This window comes from Neovison vison, chromosome 4, assembly GCF_020171115.1.
Source record: "Neovison vison isolate M4711 chromosome 4, ASM_NN_V1, whole genome shotgun sequence".
NCBI lineage: Eukaryota > Metazoa > Chordata > Mammalia > Carnivora > Mustelidae > Neogale > Neogale vison.
In genome coordinates this window covers 224558827-224574949 of record NC_058094.1, presented here as the reverse complement: position 1 = coordinate 224574949, position 16123 = coordinate 224558827, and the positions used below count along the sequence as shown (strand labels likewise).

The window sequence follows — 16123 nt, the reverse complement described above, 5'->3', positions numbered from 1 at the left end:
TACTACTGAAGTTTTGTTAGGTTTGGATTTGACCTTATTGAGTCTGGTAGTAAAGAGTCAGAGGCAATGCTGTTAATTTAGTTCGGGAGGATAAGTAGTATATGTAGTTTATTATTTAGTTTCCGTAAAATAAGTAGTAACAAAACTCAGCAAGACTAAATAGATGGCTAGTGCCTTGATTCAGCGAATCATTTGGGAATGAAGAACCTTTAAAGAAAGGCATCAAAGGGACTAAAGTGCCTAGGGAACTTTTTAAATTCCTTGTCATTGGTCCCTGAGGAAGGAGGGGCAGGGATGCCCCCGCAGGTAAAGGCCGTTCACAGGTTGGACCTGAGAGAGAAGAAAGCTGGTTCTTTGGGCTTTGTGTCCTGGTGCCCCGAGAGGCGGAGACTTGGGTCCTGGCACATCCCTGGGGCTGTCTAGGCCTGAGAGGGTGGAGGAGGCGCCTTACCAGGTGGGCAGCAGAGCCGCACTGTTGTTTCTGGTCCCTCTGGTGATGCCCTCGATGTGGCAGCGAGGAAGTGGTCACCAGAACGCATCTCTTCATTCAGACGTTGTTGCACATGTACTCCCAGTACCAGCATGTATCTCAGTCCCTCTGTATTCGTGTGGCAAGGAAACCTAATCCAAACTGGTTTAAAAGGAAAAAAGGATTTTCTTGACTCATGTAACTGAAGTTCTAGAGGTGGGTTTGGCAAGCACGCCTGGTTCAGGGCTCGGTGAGGTGATTAGAGTCCGTTTCTTGGCTTTGGGTGATTTTCCTTTTGCAGGCTCTTGTCTCATGTTTGCGACTTGGCTTCCAGCAACCGTTCGGGCAATGTATATCCAGCTTGGAATCTAAGTGAGGAGGAGCGAGCATTCTTGTCCGCAGGCTGCAGGGAGCCAGGAGATTGTGCCTGTGACCAGACCAGTCTGGTCACGTATCCAGTGTGTACTGGTGGCGGTCGGTAGGGAGCCGCGGGCTTAGGCGCCAGGTAGCTGGTTGTCCTCAGAGAAAGGTTGGTGGCAAGTTTCCGGAGAAGGCGAGCTGATGCGGGGGGACACAGATGACACCACGTCCGCTCCGTTGGGCAAAGCTGGCTTACAAGGGCCTCCTGCTCAGGTTATGGGAGTTTGTTTTGATCATAAAATAGACTGTGGATGTACTTTTCCTTAAAATTATTTTACCTGTGTGTATATGTTCTGTAAGGTTTTACTGCATTGTATGAAGGTTTTGATGGGTTCCTGCCATAATCTGGTTTGTCTTTTAAATTAAAGAAAACCTGTTGTTTTGGTTTTACTGTATGTGGATAGAGTCTTATTTTAACGACTAGAGGTATTCTGTTTTGAGTAAGAGAAGTCCTTTTCACATTTTGGATAAAAATCCTACTAGTGCCAATTTACCTATGAAACTAAACAAATCTTTTGAATGAGAAATATAAAAATTGGAGGTATTCACAAATCCTCATCCATTTTTAAAGTTAGTTAATTAATGTTTTTAAAAAAAGATTTTGTTTATTTATTTGACAGACAGAGATCACAGGTAGGCAGAGAGGCAGGCAGAGGGAAAGGGGGAAGCAGGCTCTCCGCCGAGCAGAGAACCTGATGTGGGGCTCGATCCCAGGACCCCGAGATCATGACCTGAGCCGAAGGCAGAGGCCTAACCCACTGAGCCACCCAGGTGCCCCTAATTAATTAATTTTTAAGTATTTTATATATTCGAGAGAGAGTGAGTAGGACAGAGGGGGAGAGAGAGAATCTGAAGCTGGCTCCACACTGCGGCCCAGAGCCAGACGTGGAGCTGGATCCCACGACTGTGAGATCATGACCTGATCCGAAACCAAGAGTCAAATATTTAACTGACTAAGACACCCAGGCGCCCCAATCCTCATCCGTTTACTGGCACATTATTTTCATACAGGTTTCTTTCTGCTAATACATGAATGTTTGGAACTTAATACTTGCTGGGCTGTGGTATGGTGGAAAGCGGTCAGAAGACCCGATTCGAGGTGGTCGTGCGCTGGGAAGGGGACGGGGCTGGCTGGCACTTGGAGGCTCCAACCGGCTCAGATCTAGGGGAGTCAGTGTGTTTGGTTGTTTGCAACCAGCAGGGAGGTACTGATATTATCCCTGGATACCAGAAGCTCCAGGTTTTGTATTCAGGATCTGTTGATTGGTAGGGCATCTGGCCATGGGGTCTGAATCGTCCCTGGGACCCCTCTCCTTGGAGGTTTCTTGGTAGTGGAGTACATTTCCCTCCCTTTCCTTGCCCACGCAGGGGAGGCCCCACCCTTCCTTTTCATACCTTGTGGCACATCTAGACTTTGTGAGCAGTTCACCATTGGTGTACTTTTGTAGAAAGTTTTGTTTTTGTTTATATTAAAATGTATTTGTCGGGGGTACCTGGGTGGCTCTGTCGGTTAAGTGTCTGCCTTTGGCTCAGATCATGATCTCAGGGTCCTGGGATCGAGCCCCGCATTGGGCTCTCTGCCTAGCGGGGAGTCTGCTTCTCTGCCCCCATCTACCCTCCCCTCCCCCTCGTGTGAACGGGCACCATTCTCTCTCTCTCTCTCTCTCTCTCAAAAAAGAAAAAAACATATTTGCCAGGCACACAGCCAGGCTCGGAGATTTTACAAATGAATAATAATGGTTCTTGCTGCCGAAGAACTTACAGTGAGGATGAATTGGGGTGAAAAACATGAAAATAGGATTTTAATATGTTGTAAATGCTAGGATAGTGGGAGGGGTTTGTTAACATAAAACATTCTTCTGAGTGGTGCCTTAAATTTTATTACGTTTTAGTCGACCAGCCTTTCTATCCCTGTGTGTTCAAAGAACAGTCCGCTCACTTTTAGCTTGATTTCATAGGTGTTATTTGGAGGTCATGATCCCTGTGTTTGGATAATTTCCCATGAGTGAATTGCCATAATTTCTCTTATTTTCTCTCTGTTGTGCGTGTTTACCAGATCGTCCTGTAGCTTCACACCCTCACTCACATACTCCTTTCGTGGGAGAGCGTGTGGAATTTCTGGACATGGGAATCTTTCTATATGTGCTGTCTTACAGCGGTTCGTTCCAGAATCAATTTTACATGTTCTGTTGTGGATCCTGTAGCTCGTATTGTCACACCTTTGGTCAGAGAAACCGTTCCGTTGTGACCCAGTTCATCAGAGACGTTGTCACTAGTGGCAGGAACACCATGGAAGGGACACCAGACTCTTGCACAAGGAGGGTTCTAGTATGAAACCACGAAATGCTAAACGACGAACGATGCCTGTTCCCCAGCCCAGAAGCCGTGCACCTCGAAGAAACGGGCTGGGGTGCCACCCGCATCCCACGTTGGTGGCAGGTTAGTGCCGGGGTCCTGTGCCCAGTTTCGTCAGGTGCAGGGGTGCTGCCTCCGAGGACCAGGCATTGGTCGAGGCAGCAGATGGACTCGTGGTGATTAGTCCGTGAGCTCATGAAGCAAGATAAGCCCTTTGTACCTGATGGCTTTCCCTTCTAGTTCCTAGGCCTTTGGAGTGCTGCATGTCTGAAAATAATTTGCATAGAATTACTTGAGCTCATCTGTTAACTAGCAGATATGAAAGCAAACGATTACCAGTTACTTCTTCAATAAAGCCCCCTTTTCCCCCCTGATGTCGGTGTCTTTTTGGCCTGCCTCACCATCTTCTGTCTTCCTCACTTTGTGCTTTGCTTCAGAGATAGGGTTCATCTGCCCGAATCTGGGTCTCCGGATTATTTCCTTTGCTGCCAAAAGCAAGGTCCCACTTGGAACCTTTTCAGTTATCTGTGTGGCCTCATCCAGCAGACTTATTAGCCCAAGTTCTGAAATCTCTTCATTCTTCTCGTTCCCTCAGTGCTTGTCATTTGGGGTCTTCAGCTGGTTTCTTGGCCATCTTCGTTAATGGGGTCTACCAGCCGAACCTCCTGGCCTGCAGAGCCCCATATCCAGCTGTCCCCTGCTCAGACCTTAGGGTCCCTTCTGTTCTTTCCTGGCCTTTGGAAGTCCAGCTCGACATTGAGGGTTGAGTTGTCACCTTTCCTGCCATCCCCTCCCCCGGACATTTTCCTGTAGATCTCCTACTGTCTTGTCTTCTTTTCAGCCTTGGTAGGTGGGACCTGAGCTCCACACGGGCAAGTTCTGTGTCATTTATCTGTGTATTCAGGGCCGGGTTCCTGGGAGTGGGTTATCCTGTGCTTATCGTGCTCCGCTTTCAGCCTGAAGAATCCTTGCGGCTCTTGGTGGCTGGGTTTTCTGACCGAGAATTACCCATGGACCTTGAGGCTGTCTTCTCTGAATCTCGTCTCCTTGCGATTTCCTTGCACTCGATGGTTTTACGTGGTCCGGTAAATGAAGCCCTACTCCGTTACCGGCCATTCAAGCCGGAACATCATCCACTCCCATATTTAAGTCATCACCAAGTTTTCTCTTAAGTGACTCTTGAATTCCTTTACTTTGCTCCCATCCGCAGTGTGGTGGGAGCAGCTACCCTCCTCTCGTGCAGAGACTGTACTGCGGCCCCGTCCAACCCCCTGTGCTGGGCAGCAGCTCTTTCCAGAACATCCATCTCCCCCTTCCCTTTTATTTAAAACTATCCTTTGCTCTTAGATAATTTAAACATCCTTGATGTGGCACCTTTGCATGTCTGACAGAGAAATGTCCTAATATTTTGAGGGCACAAGTAACGATTTTAATATTCTGAGAAGCAGATGTTCTAGAAGAGGACATTTGTTTACATTTAAAATGGGGACTCTGTGTTACGGCTTAGGCACCTGCGGGACTATAGGCTTTCCCTACCTTTAAATGTAATTGGTTCCTAGATCCTGCAGCTGAAGGTAAGACTGGAGAATTTACTTGGCATCTGCTGTGGTTTTGGTTGCTAGCCGAGAAACCCCTCATGTGAGTGAAGGTGGCACAGGAGGCAGAAGTACAGACTTTTCTCGGTGTTTCCGGCGAGAAGCACAGTTAAAAGTGTGTGCAGGCGACGGCTTTCCTTTGTATGTTTGTTGTACATTGTACTGTGTATTTTTTAGTTGTAGTGCTGTATGTAAATTTTTCTTTTTCAGATTTCTCTTTTTCAGTCATGTTATTCATTTATGCCTGTAACCTGCTGACTTAACGATGAAAGATGTAGAGTAACGTGTCTACATTTTTTTCCCTCTGGCAGTGTGGATCTCCTAGACTAAAAACTAGCTTGTCGTGGTATGCTTTGTTTCTGTAACAGGATCCCGTTTCTGGAAGACGGCTGCTTTTTAGGGGTGGAGAACCTTGGTCAATAAAAATATCCTTTAAAAGCTGTGTTCAATCAAAACTTACACGCGAACGAGCTGTTCTAAGGCTCTAACCTGTGGCCCGAGTGAGCACCGCTCTCGCACGTGTCACCAGCGACCTGGACTGTTTGGTTGATTGTTAGTTTGCTGGGGATGGAAACACAGGTGATCATATGCAGGCTGGTTAGATTAGTGATTTTAATATGAAACCATTGCTTTTAGAGTAATCATGGGCCAGACTGGGAAGAAATCTGAGAAGGGACCGGTTTGTTGGCGCAAGCGTGTAAAATCTGAGTACATGCGGCTGCGGCAGCTCAAGCGGTTCAGGCGGGCTGACGAAGTGAAGGTACAGCTCTCTCTTCTGGGAAGTGCACCCACGGTTAAGGATCGCCCCCCACCCCCACCCCACCCCAAAAGATAAGTTCCAATTCGCAAGGGTCCATTTTCAGCCAAGGTCATATTTATAGTAAGATAAATGAAGGCTGGGAAGCCCAGGGCCCTGATCTGTCTTAATTAACATGACGATGGTCCCAGGCACAGCATTGAGAATGGAAAGACTGTGATCTAATGGCTGGTCACTGTGCTTCGAAAATCACTATCTTTTTAGTGTATCCTTTGTGTTGCTTGGGCAGATTCGGGACCCAAATATAAAGGGATGTGTCTCAGGGTTTTTTGTTTCTAAAGTCATTGTGATTTTGTTTTTATAAGCTGTTAACAAAGAAAGGATGGAATGATTTTCTGTTCCCTGCCCACTCTTAATAGAATAATATGTGTGGTGCTTTTGTGTTATTCGAATGTGGGAAACTACAGTTTAGTGTAAAATCTGTATGTGTTTGAAGGAATTCTCCTGAAAATTTTGAGAAATCACTAGATTTTAACCTGTGTTAGAGATACTACGAATTTTCTAACAATGAACAATTTCTCTTCTCCTCTCCTTCATTTTTTTTTAAAGAGTATGTTTAGTTCCAATCGTCAGAAAATTTTGGAAAGAACGGAAATCTTAAACCAAGAATGGAAACAGCGAAGGATACAACCTGTGCACATCCTGACTTCTGTGAGCTCATTGCGCGGGACCAGGGAGGTTGGTTAACTCACGCACTGTAGTAATTATCGGTGCATTCTGGTTTTTGCTGTTGCAATGTTGGTTGGTTACGGATAGGAAGTCGTTCACCTCAGGATGTCCATCTTTTTATTGCTCTTTCTTTTTCATGGGTAACTGTTAGTGGTTGCCTTAGGTAACACCAGGAGTTTTTCCTTATAAGAGAGCTGTAGAGTTCAGCATATGTTTTCAGTTACCAGGTAGGTGGTGTGTAGATTTTTATAGGATTGTTGATTAAAAAACCCATAAGTTAAATACTCTTTAATGGTCTCATCAGATCACTGTTTAGAGCAAGGCATTCTGACTCACAATTGTCTTTTTTTTTCTGCCCCTTAATATGAATTAGCTATGTCATAGGAAATGTTTTCTTTTCATTCATTTTCATGGACTAAGGAAGTTATTTATTATTTGAATTATTTTGTTTAAATTCTAAGGCTCTCTAAGAATTTTTAAATTTGCTGTTGAGAGATCAGAAGTCCTTTTTAATAGAATTTTTCTAAAGGAAGGCAGTAGATCTTAAATCCGTTTCCAAAAGAAGGCAATAAGTGTATTGTGGGTTTTATAATTAAAAGACACAGAAAACACAGTGGCAGCAAAATGAAAAAAAAAAATGGCCGAAGCTTGGGGCACCTGGATGGCTTGTTCTGTTAAGTGTCTGACTCTTGATCTCAGGGTTGTGAGTTCAAGCCCTGCATCGGGCTCCATCCGTGCTGGGTGTGGAGCCTATTTAAAAAAAAAAAAAAAAAAAAAGACAATGTCAGAAGCTGACAAACAGTATCGAACCAATCAGTAGGGTTTTGGGTCAAGCGAAGCAGTGCAAGTACTTGTCTGTACAGGAAAACACGGCGTGGGAGGTGGAGGGCTGCTGGGACGGGCGCCCGAACGAGAAGGAAGAGTGATTGGGAGTTGACGTTACAATGCGCAGTGGCTAGTTGTTTCTGAGTGCCTAAACACAGGAAGCCTCTAGACAGTGGGATCGATTCTAAAATGCATTTTCGGTGAGGATGGGATACTTAACGAAACATTGTTAATAAGCAGTAATTGGCTAGCCCGTGAGACGCGCTGGCCTCAGAGGCTAGCCAGTCCTGTCTTCATAGCGCGGTCCTTGTGATGACCGTGATCGTGCTCTGGTGGTCTCCATGGTGGCCCATGACGTGGAATGATGCTTGGTCTTTTCTTCACTTTGTCAGGTGATCGCTCTTTACAGCTTGGGCTTGCCGGTGTGGAAGTGTATATTCTACACTGCTGACACCTTCCGCATCATCTGGGACAGGTCAGGGCCTACATGTTAGAGGTGAATGACTTTAATACACCAAAGGTGGAAGGGGTTCGTTTCTAGGCTAGTCAGTATGATCTCAAAAGGGAGAGGGATGGGGCTTATCAGTCATTCTTTCGAAAGTTTTGTCTGGTGACCTTTTGGAAATTTTGAGGCTAAAGGACAAAGAAACTTTGTTCTTCCCGGTGGACTAGATCTTAGAGATTTGGAGAATTAAGTAGGCACACTTGGAACACTCACTTTTTGCCACCCATTTTGACTCAAAATGCCACCAAAAGCCCATCTTCTATTTAGAAGTGAAAGTTAGCAGCAGTAATGGTTTCTGGTAATGGTGCTAGGTACTCTGCACACACGAACCTCCTTCAATCTTTGTGATCGTTGAATTAGGCCTGTTTCTCCCCGAGATGAAGATGCTGGGCCTTGGAAGGCTAGTGAGTTCACTTGCTCCAGTGATCTGATGCGGGCCCACAAGAGCACACTTTGCTCAGACACATTAGGAAATGAGTAAAGTTCATTGTTTATTTACAACTTGAATTGTTCATAATATAATTTTAAGTACAGTTCACTCAAATGAATATTTACTAATTCAATTTTGCTTTTGGTTCTGTCAAATGGAGATAAATCATTGAATGTAAAGATACTAACTTTTTAATGTGAATTTTTGCGAGAAATTGTAAGAAGAAATAGCATTGTAATAACAGAATTGTTTTCTAAACTTAGTACCCCATGCAGGTTGAGAAAAACCATTTTCACAAAATAGGAGGGAAAGGAGGGAAATCACCCCCTGCCTCAGGAACTCAGTTTTTGTTGCCTGGAACTCTGACCTGGTCAAGGCTGTTAGTTTCGGAGCTACTCTTGAGAGCTGATTCTGCCTCAGATGATTCATCTTTTACTTCCCCCACTGCCAACCCCCTTTAAAGCCATCCTCACCGACTTTTGGAAGTTGAACGCTTATGCAGTTTGTGATAAGCTTTTTGGTGTTCTCACAATAAAAAGAGTAAGACTTTAGGACTGAAAGGACTTTAATGATCTCTGTCTCATATCCTTATTTTGTAGGTGAGACTGTATCCCATTTTATTTTTCTTCAGTTTGAGCATTCCCAGCTGTACATCAATTTCTTTTATATGCTTTAAAAGTTGGAGTCCGAAGTAGGTCAGAAGCAGGAGGATAAATAAGAGTGTGTTGTGCAAAGACTTTCCTAGTAGTAGGCTTGGCGGGAGTTCAGACTGCAGTGTTGGTCCAAACACCTAAAGTCTGTGGCTTTCAACGTTGGGAAGTGCTGTTATAACATTGTTTTAATTAACTGCTTATTTTTATAAACCGATCCTTTGGAAGCCTGTCTTCAGTTTAAGTCCTTTGTGGCATGAGGACCTTTCAACGACAATTTTCAGTTTTTCACTGAAGTCTTATAGTGTAGTTCCTGCTGTGCATGTAAAGTAGATGTGCTCAGTTTTAAAATGACTGGTTTTTATCTAGGTTATTGTAGTGGAGAACGTCTGACAAAGGTCACACACTCCCTGATATAACGAAGCGGCCCCTGTAGACGCTGACCTCAGATCAAGGAGCTCTGCAGCTGAACTTAGAGCTTCCCTTCTTCAGTATCGTGTTTTCTTAACATGTGTTTCTAAGATATCTGTGGGTACTTATTTTTTGGTCTTGAGGTTACAGAACCTAATCAGTGTGGCCCATACAATTTTTATACAGACTGTGTCAATATTTTTCTTTTTAAAAATACTCCTGAATATTTGAAGACCTGGCGGTGTGTTTTACATTTATTTCCTTTGCTCTTTAGTTAATCTCTTCAAGGAACAGGCACCTTAAAAATGTCACTAAGGGGTAAGCACAGCCCAAGGGACGAACACCTTATTGACGAAGTGTGTGGTCGTTTGTAAAAACCATTGCTTCGAGTTGATTTTTGTTCCTTGGTCTTATCGGTAAAAAACTTTATCTTCTCCAAGTCCTCTCACCTTCGTAGTCCTGTTCCTCAATGTGTCTGTTTTTCCAGTTTTAATGAAGAAACTGGTTGAGGAATTACTCTTGTAGTTCTCACGAGTACATTTCTTTTTGTACCTTTGTCCATTTCTTGCTGAAAACCAAATGATGCTTTCCTTCGTTGATTCTTCATATCAAGATTTTTATCCCCTGTGTGTATTATGATTGGAAGAGAGACTCGCTCCAATGATGTCTGTCCTCTGGGCAAGTGGTAGATTGGTTTAGTAATTTAAAAATATCCTGCCAGTATGCATTCCTAGATTCCCAGGAGAATTTAATGTTCTTGTAGGAATTTGGTGTCTTGTTTACTAATGAAAATAGCATTTTTAGTGTATATGGAAATGTGGGGCTTCTTCAGGATGCCTAACACAGCGGCGTCATTAGAAAGACATCATAGTCCTTGCATTTATGAAGAATTAAAACATTTTAATACATGCAGGTTTGATCCTCGTAGTAATATTTGAAATGACTATGAGTTCATCATCTGTCATTTGATATTTGCAAATTTTTTGTGGGAGTGTCGGAGAGGCTTCTATCAAAATAACAGAAAGTAAGTTCTTTTATACCTTTGCAGTTTGGACTCACGATTTTTATTGAAGGAGAGGGATAACGTCTCATTTGCATGTAGACACTTGATTGCATAATACTCATAATACTCTTTCCTTAGTTAATTGTAAATAGAAATTTTTGTTACTATTTACCAAGAAAGAATGATACAATAGTGTAACCTGTATATAATTTAGTGCTCTTAAATACACTCTCAACTTTTAGTATCACAACTGTTTTCTTTCCTTGGTCAATTTCAGGATTGCAGAGCCAGTAGGTCTAGATGCTCACGAACCATCTGAGCAAACATGGCAGGGAGCAAGGTCATTTTTCTCACGTTTTAGAAATAAATGGGTGGTTCTTGGTCTGAACACAGCCTTCCTTTCTTGGTGCTTCAAAGAACCTAGTTTCCAACTTGCTTACTGTAGCTCTTTGACTTTCTTTAATCATTTATTAGTATTTATTTGGAGAGTTGAGTCCTGTGTTAACTCTGCCAGTCCTTCTCACTGATACAACTTTTTAAGAAATCACTGTGGCCTTAGCTTCCTCTTGGCTTTTTTAAGGCTGAAATAGATGGAACGTTTCTTACATGACGTAAAGAGACTTTTCCTGTGCTCGCTTCGGCAGCACATATACTAAAGAGACTTTTCCTTTTTTTTTTTTGGAAAAGAACTAATGTTGTAAGTGTTTTATGCTTTTCCAAGAGGTCATTTTAAAAAAAATAAGGGTCACTTACAATGTTTGCATTTGTATATCACTGTCATATTAAATATACATCATATACTTGATGTCTGAGTTTATTTTTTAGACTTCAGATTCTATATCTGACATTTGGAAAGTGAATTTTTCAAAAATGTCAAATATGTATTTTGTGCACCCAATAAACCAGCAGAAGTTGCTTTCAGTTGCTATTTTTCTCCTAGAACATTGCATATATAGTTGGTGTTTTACATACACGGATAATCAACTGTTTGACTAAAAAGATCGAGCTCATTGATCAAGATCAGTGATCACTGATCTACAAAGATCAGTTCTTTTCCCAAAATGCAGAACCAAAGTTTTACAGCTACTTTAAGAACAGATGGAACCAGAAGAAATGCTTGTCTAGCCTGCATTGTTAAAAATTGTTTATTGCTCTGAAGAAATAAAATTTTATTAGACCTAGAACTTTTGGGATAACATGGATTGACTTAAATTTACTGCTTAGGATATTCTGCTTTATCTTAATAGATTTTATAAAAGAATATTACTGGAGTACCATTTTGGGAAGGTTGGACAGATTTCATGAGTACCTTCTATTGATTGAGGCAGTTTTATACCAGGTCATGTGAATATCTCTGTGGTTAATGAAACTTTAATCGTTCTCTTCAACTGAAAGGCCATTGCAAAATGACTCTTAAGAATTCAAATTACACTGAAATACATAAAACAGAAGGCAAAAGTTCTGTAGTCCAACCCCTGTGATTTTTAATCTTTCTAATCTCTTTTTGTACATAAAACATATTAATAATGATAATATATATTATATTTCAAAAGGTTACTGCCCAGATAAAAGTGTGCCTGCCAATTTGGGCCATCACTTAAAAAATTTTTTTTTTTGAGTATATTTACCCACCCTGTTACATTAGTTTCAGGTGTAGGGCTTACTGGTTCAGTTTCTCTGCTCCTCATGCTGTGCTTACCATGAGTGTGGCCACCGTCTGTCACCACACCCTGTGTCAGTACTATTGATGATACTCCCTGTGCTGCCTTTTACTTTTTTTAAAAATTAATTAATTTTTTTGAAAGAGAGAGCGCATGCGCAAGAATGCGTGGGGGGGGGGGCAGAGGGAGAGGGAGAGAGAGAATCTCAGGGAGACTCTGTTGAGTGCAGAGCCCAAAGGGGCACGAGCCCATGACCATGTGATGGTGACCTGAGCTGAAGCCAACAGTCAGCTGCTCAGTCAACTGAGCTGCCCAGGTACCCCTGCTGTGCTTTTTATTCCCGGGAATTAGTCATTCCCTACTGGAAACTATGTCTCACTCCCCTCCCCCATTTTGCCCATCTCCCCACCCCCTGCATTTTGGGCCATCACTTCTTGCCCCCTCCATCCAGGTCCTCAGTCTCTAAGAATGCAGTGTTTGATACTGTGAATATACCACCATTTATTGTCCTGTTCTTAAATAGGTGTGAACATTTAGGTTTTAAGTTTTTTTACTTTTGCAATGAGTATTTCGGTCTATACCCTTCATCTACATCTTTGCATCTTGAGTGATTTTGTAGGAGGAGTTCCTAGAAATAAAATTACGTGGTCAAGAAGATACAGGCATATTTAAATTTTTATGGGTATCACCATCGCTTTCTCCTGAAAGATTTTCCATCTATGCCACACCAGCTGTTTATGGTAGTGTAGTGTCTGTTTATCTCTGTTCCCAATGCATAATAGTGGTCTTTTGGATCTTTGTCAGTGTGATAGGTAAAAAGTTACCAGTTTGTTTGCTTTATATTACTTATTGAATGAGGTCAAGTTTCTGTTGTTTATATTTCATAAATAACTGTTAGGGTGTTGGATCTGTTAAAATTAAGTTGAACTGTTTCTTAGGATTTTTAAGGACTTTTGTATATTATTAAATACTCATTTTTAAGTCATGTTTTACAGATTCTTACCCCCCCCATTCCCCACATTTTGATGTTATTTCTGGTATATTTTGATTTATAGAAGTTTTACATATTTAGATAGTCAAATTAGAATTTCTTTTGATTTCTGTGTTTCTAAAGGCTTGGAATGTAAAGATTGTATAAATTACCTTTGCATCTTTCTGTTTAGTTGTTTTCACTTATCAGGAATTTCCTTTGGTATAAACAATGAGTGAGGATTTGGTTTTTAGTATTTTTCTGTTTAGCTTTCTAGTTGTTATAGCGCTATTTAGTAAATAGTGAGCAGTCAAGAAGCAGTTATAAATCTTTTCTGTGGGGTGCCTGGGTGTCAGTGGGTTAAGCGTCTGCCTTAGGCTCAGGTCATGATCTCAGGGTCCTGGGGTCGTGGGATCAAGCCCCGCATGGGCCTCCTTGCTTAGCGGGAAGCCTGCTTCTCCCTCTCCTGCTCCCCCTGCTTGTGCTCTCTGTCAAATAAATAAATAAATAATCTTAAAAAAAAATTTTTTTTTTCCTGCAAGAGTCAGGAGATGTGGCTGACCTGACTGGTGGTACCCGCTCTACCCCCTGAGCAGATCTACCCCCTGAGCCGGGACTTTGTGCTTCTTGGAGGCCTGGTGCCGGTGTCGGCTCTCTCCGGAAATTGCGCCACTGCTGCCCTATAGCTTTCATCCCCGTCCACTCATGGAAGCTTCTGGATGAGTGTGCTGCTGCGGCTTATGGAAGCGGGGGTGGTGCTTCACAGTACTCGGTCTCCCATATGTTAGTTTTTGCTTTCTTTTGTTTTCATTTTTTCAGGGGGCAGAAATGATCTTATTTCCCACTCCTAGGACTACTCTTGAATTAGGTATTCGTGTTTGCTCGGCTCCGGTTAGCTGCGTCCTATGCCACTTGGGTGTTCTGTAGTTTGACCAAAACGTATGTATGGGGCTTTTGTTCAGTTTCTGGTTTCCAGTTCTTTTAGCAAAACTGGCATTTGTAGATTATGATTATGGAGAGTGATTTAATACAGCCCCTTCTGACCCCAGACTGCATTGGGTTTTCTCTGTGCATTGGGTTTAATAAGATTCACTTATTACATAGGTTGATATATTTATGGTTGCTTTCATTTGATATTAGCCTTTTGAAATTAGAAGGCAGGGAAGAGTTTTAAGGGTCTACACTTGCTGAAATTGCATTCCAAATGTTCTGTGTTCTATGTTAAATGCGTGTGTGTGTGTGTGTTTCTTCTGGAAAGAACTGTAAGAACTGGCACTTAGAGGATTTTGTCTTTCTGTGATGCTTACGTGAGCTCAGAAGCAAGAGCCCTATGTTGCAGGTCGAGGTTTTCCTGCCAGTCTGGGATGGCTCTGTAACATACTTTACAACAAAAATGGAAATAATCGAGAATCTGGTTATGAGCCACTCTTTGATTCCTTAGCCCTGATGCCCTTGATCAGCTGCTTGTATTAGTACGTCTGTGTCATGATCTGATGAGAAATTTTTCTTCCTGTTGTTTAACTCTCATGTCTTCTACTCCCCTTCTCCTAATCAGCCTCCGAGACCTGGTTAGGGACTGATTCTGTCTAGCTTCTTTTGATCCAAACTTGATATTTACTCATTCTGGTTTTTTTCTTTAGGACTTATCTGCATAAAAGCAGTCAGAAATTAAATTACATGCATTGTCATTTTCACCAGAAGGGCTAGCTTAAGATTTGGATGTGTTTTCTTTTCTCTGCTGGGATTTTGAAGAATAGAGGCAGTTTCAGAAATCATCCTCTGCTTTTCTTTAGAGTTTGGGTGGCAGTTGGTGCCTTCTTTCCTTACCCCTTAGATGTAAGATGGTTCCTTTTTGTTTTTACTTGGAAAGGCTGAAGGATATTAGACAATATCAACAGTGCATTGTGTCTCTGGCATGAATTAAATGGACCAACCAGTATCCAAGAATATTTTTAACTTGGCTAACTGACTGTATTTTTACCCCCCATTGTATGGAAGTTGGACTTCACCCTTCTGATGTTAAAGATTGTTCAGAGACCAGATGGCCATGGCTATTTCCTTTGGGATGTCCCACTATAAAATGGGGAGTCATACCGACCTCATAGGGTAGTGGTGGATTTTAAAGAAGTTAACTTTGGTAAAGTCTCTAGCACAGTGCTTGGCACATAGTAGGTGTGTTAATTTCTTTCCCTTCCCTGCAGGCCATTCACCTGCTCTTCCCTCTACGATTTTCCATAACACAGTTTTTACTTGGAACCAGCCTTCTGCCAAGAGTCTCAGTTTGGTTGTGTACTCCTACAACTACTATTTTTGGCTTGACTTCCCTCTCCAGCTCCCAGTGGTCCAGCCACACAGTCGCCTATTGTACCAGCTGGTTGATGTAAGTCTATCCATCCTCAGAGGAACCCGGTCACTTACCAGTAAGCTGTGTTTCTCTGAAAATGTAGCATCCTTGGTAACTAATAGGCTTTTTTTTTCTTCTTTACCACTGATGATGAATCACCTGTAATGACTTCCTTGTGTGATCCTCAAGTAGGAATGAGAATTGGAGAATTTTATCTGTTGATGTAGGTCTCCTAGTGAGTTCCTGAGCCCAGGACACTTGCCCGATCAGGTAAAATGCTTTGGAGACTCATGAGGTCAAAATCCTTTTCAGTATTGTGATATGAGACTTAATTACATAAACTGTCAAGGATGATACATTTTCAAAGAAAAAAAGTTACTGGTAAGTAACTGGAATTTTTTGAGTAATTTTCCTGTTAAGTCAATAAATAAGAATTCCCAAACTTGTTTTACCAACAAATGCTTTCGCATTTGAATATTATTTCATAAATGAAAGGAATATGGTTATTAGTTAAGGTTAATAGTTAAGGAATGGCTTAGGTTTCTAGAGATACTATGTAGATAATGAGGTGGGTATAGGCCTTCAGTTTTCTAAGTAGATGCTGTCTTAGCATTCAAGAGAAATTGGAGTGAAACCTCCATTAAATCAGCAAAATCAGCAAATGCAGTCTGTTCATTCCAGAAACATTTTTTGAGTGCCTACTCTTTTTTGAGACACTGTGCTGAGTATCGTTGCGAGACAGAGAAATAAAACCACACTGTCTCAGCTGCTTTTGCCCTCAGAGAGCTGATTTCTGGCCCTTGGTGGCTCTGGTGGGTCTCAGGGTTGAGAGGCGGGGGTCTGACAGGTGCGGGCTTGGAGCCGTACTGAGCACTGCAGCCTTTGCCGTCTCATTTTTGTGCTTCTCTAAGTTCTTTCTCTTCAGGGGTAAAAATCACTGGACCTCATTCAGTAGCTCCAGAGCATTTTCTACATCCTTAGAGCAAACAGATGAAGTAG

The 16123-nt window shown here is 42.2% G+C and overlaps 1 protein-coding gene across 11 annotated transcripts in view; it reads left to right on the top strand.

Moving 5' to 3' along the window:
- EZH2 (enhancer of zeste 2 polycomb repressive complex 2 subunit) overlaps positions 1-16123 on the top strand; it is an 89293-nt gene that overhangs the window by 45125 nt on the left and 28045 nt on the right. For 3 of the 11 annotated variants that reach the window (XM_044246807.1, XM_044246799.1, XM_044246796.1), the window contains exons 1-3: positions 5518-5599; positions 6206-6334; positions 14982-15160. The exons of 1 other annotated variant lie outside the window; for it this stretch is intronic. In XM_044246807.1, coding sequence (XP_044102742.1) covers positions 6265-6334; positions 14982-15160 — 249 coding nt within the window. In that variant the 5' untranslated portion in view covers positions 5518-5599; positions 6206-6264. Of the gene's footprint in view, positions 1-3312; positions 3329-5045; positions 5600-6205; positions 6335-14981; positions 15161-16123 lie in introns of those variants that run through there. 7 more of the 11 variants (XM_044246798.1, XM_044246801.1, XM_044246804.1 and 4 more) reach the window with 7 other exon arrangements.